Genomic DNA, 6000 nt, shown 5'->3' on the forward strand with positions numbered 1-6000 from the left:
ATTGTTCTGTGTTGAGAGGGGTGGGCTTGACAAGAGACTTAAAGAGTTGGTAGACATTACTGGAAAAAATAAATAAAAAATAATAGAATACTATCATTCAAGATAATGTAAATTTTTTTTTTTAAGTCTCTTACGCTCACCAAGGCTGAATTTCTTTTATAAAAATTTAGTGAAAGCAATAATACTGTGCAATATTAATAGAACATAAAACAGCTGTTTCTATTTTAATATATTTAAAAATTTAATTTATTCCTGTGATGGTAAAGGGGAATTTTCTTCACTATCACATGATCCTCCAGAAATTATATATATATTTTTTTTTTAGGGCTGTCAGTCAATTAAAATGTTTTTATCTCATTAAATTACATGATGTGTCGATTAATTAAATCGCAAAATGAAATTGATTGAAAATACCCTCAAAAGATTATTTGAAGCTATTTTTGTGTTAAATGCCTTGTACCACTGGGTCCCCGGCTCAGTTCCTCAGCTAAAACCTGGTATGCATTGCACCTGCTGCCTTTTTATACTCACGCTGTGATCAGCAGCAGTTAGATGCAATAATTGCATGCCAATGTGCATTGGCTCATTTAGTTTATACCCAAAGTAGACTGGTCTATCAAAGTGATATCAGTCACCGACGTGACGTAGAGAGTGACCGACTGAAAGGGAACGAGGGTTACCATACGTTACCGAGAAGTTTTGGTCACCAATGACTTTGTATGAACAAAAAATAGATTAGATAATTTTTCTCAAATAATCTTCTTTTATGTTCCATAGTTTATGTTAGGCTGTTTATAGCCTAAGGCCCAATCCCAATTCTATTTTATACCCCTTGACGATGTAGTAGATCACTGCTTTGAATGCAAAGTTATAGCAAGATATTATGTATTCAAAACAGGATGCCACATCTATGAGCAGGAAAAGTACTTGACCTACTAAATACCATCAAGAACTATTAAGCAAGTTAGTTTAAACAAATGATGGATGGAAGGACCCTGTCCAAAGTTCTCTAATACAGCATGTTACAGTCCAATACTGAGATTTTGAACAAGGCATTAATGATATGAAATGAGTGGCTTAGTATAATGTCACAGGGGTGCTGTGGGGATGGGATAGCAGGCAAAAGAAGAGGAATGAGGCTGAGAGGGACGTGGGAATGCAAAGGTTAGATTAGACTCATGACATTTCTTTCTTACCAAGAAATGTATGAGGTGAGAATGACTTATGCCTGTCACTAGGGCAGAACAGTTGGTAGAGAACAACCACAATCATCAAACATGCAAATAATCCACAGAAATTCATCCAAAGTAAAACAAAGATTTCAGTTCAAGTAATGATCTAAATCCAAACTGACCTTGGAATCTCCCTCCTCTTCATCATCTTCATCCTCCTCCTCTTGGTCCTATTTCACACAAAAAAGAGAGTTTGTCTACATAATTGAACATTATATCATATAAAGCATGACTGATTTCATATCTAAACTTTCATCAAACACTGATTCCTCAATTTATGTTTAAAATGTTTACAGTGAACTTACCTCCTCTTCACCCTCATCCAGTTCTTCCTCTTCAAACTGCATCAATAGACGCAAACAAATTCATGTACATTACAAATAACTGCAGCCACTCTGAACCATAGATATCAAAAGGCAAGAAATAGTCATTATGAAATTACGTACACTTTCATCATCCTCCAGGGCTTCTCCGGTGAAATACAAAACTGCTCTGGGAACGATTCTTTCCCTGAAGAAATGACCGATTTCAAAGTCTGTGGCTAAAGTGTACTCCGAATCCTCATCCTGTTGAACACAAAGAAAGTAAGCACAACTTTTCTGATCATTTGAAGATAAAAAAAAAAAACCTGTCTGATTATTTCTAGTTCTCTGACAAGATTCTCTAAACTTACTAACCACTCATGTCTTTCAGAAGAAATCATGCTGGATAACATCTTATTTTTTCTGACTGTGAAACCTAAAACCTTAACTGATATCAGGCCAACTAATTGCCTAATTAGAACGGAGTTAAAGCAAAAAAAAATGTATATATATATATATATATATATATATATATATATATATATATATATATATATATATATATATATAAAAACTTTTATTTAAAAATACTCACCAACTCTTTATCTGGTGAAACTAAAAGAAAAGAAACATTGGTGACTTCAAGCAAAAGAGTAGACCTACAGTATTAAATGAGATAACTACTATTACCATTTCCCCAATTCAACCTACTGTTGTCATTCTACTGTTACCAGCATTCATAAAAGTTCCCATGCACATATGTCAAGTTACGTACCTTTAATAGGGTTGAAAAAGTTAAAAAAGGAGTCGTTGGGCACTTGTTTGGTGATGACCCTCGCTGTCCCTCTGCCTTTGTGCTTCTGTTTCTTCTTGATTGTTTTTACCGTCACATCTTTGCCTTTGTGCCAATCAATTTCACACCTGTCAACAGAAGAGATGAATAATGAGAAAGTGTGAAAAGCTGCGGACAATCTGAGCAGGTATTGTTTGAGAAGTGCTCACCCCTCACAGTCGATGATTTCTGGTCCCTCAAATGAAAACGGATCCTCTGCATCTGGCTCCGACTTCATCTTGTACACTTTTGTGAGAACTGTGTTGGTAAAGTATTCATTGGGTTCAAAATGGAACTCTAATGTGAAGCTCTGTTAAAAAAGGAAAAACGAAATACATTTATAAGTACAGCAGTTATGACAAAAAAAAAATCAGTTCACTTTTTAAATCAACATAAAACCTTCAAATACTGTTCTCACCATCGGCTGATCAGGACCAGAAAATATCACTTTAATATCCTGAAGATGTTTAAGTATTGGTTCGTCATGCTCCTGTTGAGAAAGAGAGCATTATGAACAGCACAGATTTTCTTTTTATTTCCTTATTTCTTTTTATTAATGTGCTGGAGAAGATGACCCGGTCTTTAAATGAAACCGTATTCATGATATTTCAATAACTGTATTCAAATTCATATGATATAAAGTTGCATATTGTCTGTACAAGGTTACAGGGCAAAAGAAAATCATTCAAAAAATCTTTAGTCAGAAAAGAATAGCAAAGTCTACAGTGGACAAGGTCTCTGTTGAATATCTAATGTTCTGCTGGTTCACCTGCAGCATATCGCTCAACATGTCCACGCTCCGGAAAATGGTGAGCCAAAACTCTGGAATTCCTTTGGGTTTCTCCTCATTAGCATCTTCTGTCTTTTCCTCTAGAGCAGCTTTCTTCTTCAGATCTTCCTGAAAAAGAAAGGCTTTCCTTAAGAGTGCTGCTCTTCTGTCTGATTTCAAAGCGAGCGGACAGATGATACTCACTGCTAATGCTGCTTCGTCCTCATGGTCACTCTGCCATTCACACTCCTCATCAGTGGGTTCCACTTCTCCAGAGATTATGTTTTTTCTCTGGAAACGCACAAAAAGCTCACTTGTGAAAGAATATCATATGTTTATCCATTCAAACAAATGAGAGGAGTGTTCACATTGAGCTCAGGAGATTTGGAGCCATACTGAAACCTCCAGAACACAGAGGAACAGATACTGTGCGGAAAACAAATGATGTTTAACTAAATGTCAAGAATTTCAAGCGCTAGTTTTTTTTCCAAGGACTACAATCAGATCTCATTCATCAAACAAATTCTTGATCTTTTAATTTCTAAAAAAGGTGAATATACAAATAAAAAGGTGGAATAAAATGGAACAAATACAGAAGAGAACATAAAGCATGCAAAGGCTGTGGCATCTTTAAGTCTTTCAGTGCATTTAAAAGCAGCACATAAATATCTTATACAATCCTTATTAAAAGACGCTATATCTACAAGAGAAAACTACAACATTTCAATTAATTCCAATTTTACAGCAGTACTCTTGCAAGCACTCGACAGGGTTTATCTGTCTTACAGTTTTAATTAGTTTGCACAAGTATCTCTCTTGCTTTTGTGTAGCAGCCCTGTCAATGAAGTGTAGGTTCGCAAATGTATTGCTCATAAACTTTTTTTCTCTTTCAGGGACTTTCTAAAACTAAGTATGCATTCTCCTGGTTTGGATGAAGTCTCTTTAAGAGTGCATCGCTTCTGAATTCCCTGAATTTTCTCTTCACTTGTGTTCTCCGCCATTTACCTGAGAGCTTTGTTTACGAAAAATCCAGGGTCTACTTTAGACAGACACAATGCAGCCTTGTCTTTATTCATACTTGTGCCCATCTTCATTGGGTCTGTCAACACTACATTAGCTGCAAGAACCGGTAGAGATCATAATAGTTCCAACGTTTGGGGTCGGTAAGATTTTTTCATGGTTTTTATACCCACCAAGGCTAAATTTATTTGATCAAGAATACAGCAAAAACAGATGATTTTGTTATTTATACATGGTATTTATTCCTGTGATGGCAAAGCAGTCTTCTGTGTCACCTGACACTTATCCTAAAATGTGATTTGGTGCTTAAGAAATATATCTAGTTATTATTAATGATGAAAAACAGTTGATATTTCATATTAACTTAAAAAAAATTGTGGTAAGTGTGGTACACCTTCTTTAAAGAAAAGAAAATTCTAAATATGTCATAGCATTTAATTAAAATATAAATCTTTTGTTAGAAAAACAATGTCTCAAAGGTCACTTCTGATAACTTAAATGTGTCATTTTATATATATATATATACACACACACACACACACACATACATACACATGTGTGTATATATATATATATATATATATATATATATATACACATACATACACACGTGTGTGTGTGTGTATATAAGCAAATAACATTATATTATAATGCTAAGAAAATACATAGATAACACATACACACACAAAAACACAACTCACTTTGTCAAATAACGGCTGATAAAGAGCGCTATACTTTCTCTCCAGCTCATGCACCTCCTTGTAAAACTTGGCTTCGATGTTTGTGCTGTTAACCTGAAGATTCTTTAAGGCATTGACTCTTCTTTTCACAGACTTTGGTAAGCTGGAAGAAGTTGGGAGAGGAAGAGAAGAGAGAGATTGTGTGAGCAGATGGGTGTCCGGTACTGCACAGCTGGACCGGTGCATTTCCCTGCTCTCCTGGGTCAACAGATGGGTTTGAAGTAAGAGCAAGAAATACAAGATCCCTGTTCATATCACATCGCGAAATGTGCTTAACCTCTGATAACTCAAGTCACACGCTTCATGCGGAAAGGCACAGTTGTTATGACAGTGTGCGCTGCAAACACTGAATCTGTTTGAGTTGGATTAAAAATAAAATTGGCTTTCCACAAGCCTTATGTTTGGTCTTGCAGAGTTCACACACAAATGCATGATTGCTGTTTTGTTCAAATATTGTTGTCTGTGTCATTGTTTTCATGACCACTAAGTGTAACCTCTCTCTGGACATAGTCAGGCTGACACACACAAAGACACACATAGATACACAGCATTAGGACTGACTTGTATGTAATAACCTAACATGCAGAGACAGATTTCAGGTTACAGGCAGATGGTCTGACTAGAGTTTTCCCCCCTTAGATGGACGGTTATATTTCACCGACAAGTTTGCCTCTCTACGTAATATGAGGAACAATAAAAATGCAATGACCAGTTTTGAAATTCCACACAGGAAATATGAGACATATCCAGTTAGGAAATAGTTTTCTCAAGATAGGAAACAATAAAAACATGACAATAGCCACGCCATGAACAGAAATTAAAACAATGAGGTACAAAACTGATGTTTGCCCTGTTAGTCTCTTTGGTTCCAAGTTATTAGTTTGGTTTGTTTCATCTTGCTTACCTGTCCATGATGGAAGCACTATGTGAGACGCTGTCTATTTTGTCCTGAAGAGCTGCCAATGCTTGTGGGTTCTGCATCGCCTGGTCGCTCACCTTACCTGAAAGTAACATGCCATCACCAGCAAAAAAAGAGAATAAATGGAAAAATCAAATGGCATTTATGACGATCTAGTCTCAAAGAACGTTTAAGCTGCACACAGTC

At 35.9% G+C, this 6000-nt stretch overlaps 1 protein-coding gene across 4 annotated transcripts in view; it reads right to left on the reverse strand.

Annotated features, from left to right (window-relative positions):
- The window catches only part of LOC127962136 (nucleosome assembly protein 1-like 4), a 30634-nt gene that overhangs the window by 2037 nt on the left and 22597 nt on the right, over window positions 1-6000 (reverse strand). For 2 of the 4 annotated variants that reach the window (XM_052561611.1, XM_052561612.1), the window contains exons 3-13: window positions 5800-5896; window positions 4857-4998; window positions 3340-3426; window positions 3136-3264; window positions 2785-2856; window positions 2537-2676; window positions 2310-2455; window positions 2130-2149; window positions 1679-1798; window positions 1538-1573; window positions 1355-1402 (exon numbers count right to left, since the gene is read on the reverse strand). In XM_052561611.1, coding sequence (XP_052417571.1) covers window positions 1355-1402; window positions 1538-1573; window positions 1679-1798; window positions 2130-2149; window positions 2310-2455; window positions 2537-2676; window positions 2785-2856; window positions 3136-3264; window positions 3340-3426; window positions 4857-4998; window positions 5800-5896 — 1037 coding nt within the window. Of the gene's footprint in view, window positions 1-1196; window positions 1235-1354; window positions 1403-1537; window positions 1574-1678; window positions 1799-2128; window positions 2194-2309; window positions 2456-2536; window positions 2677-2784; window positions 2857-3135; window positions 3265-3339; window positions 3427-4856; window positions 4999-5799; window positions 5897-6000 lie in introns of those variants that run through there. The other 2 variants (XM_052561613.1, XM_052561614.1) reach the window with 2 other exon arrangements.

Source organism: Carassius gibelio, chromosome B7 (assembly GCF_023724105.1).
Source record: "Carassius gibelio isolate Cgi1373 ecotype wild population from Czech Republic chromosome B7, carGib1.2-hapl.c, whole genome shotgun sequence".
NCBI lineage: Eukaryota > Metazoa > Chordata > Actinopteri > Cypriniformes > Cyprinidae > Carassius > Carassius gibelio.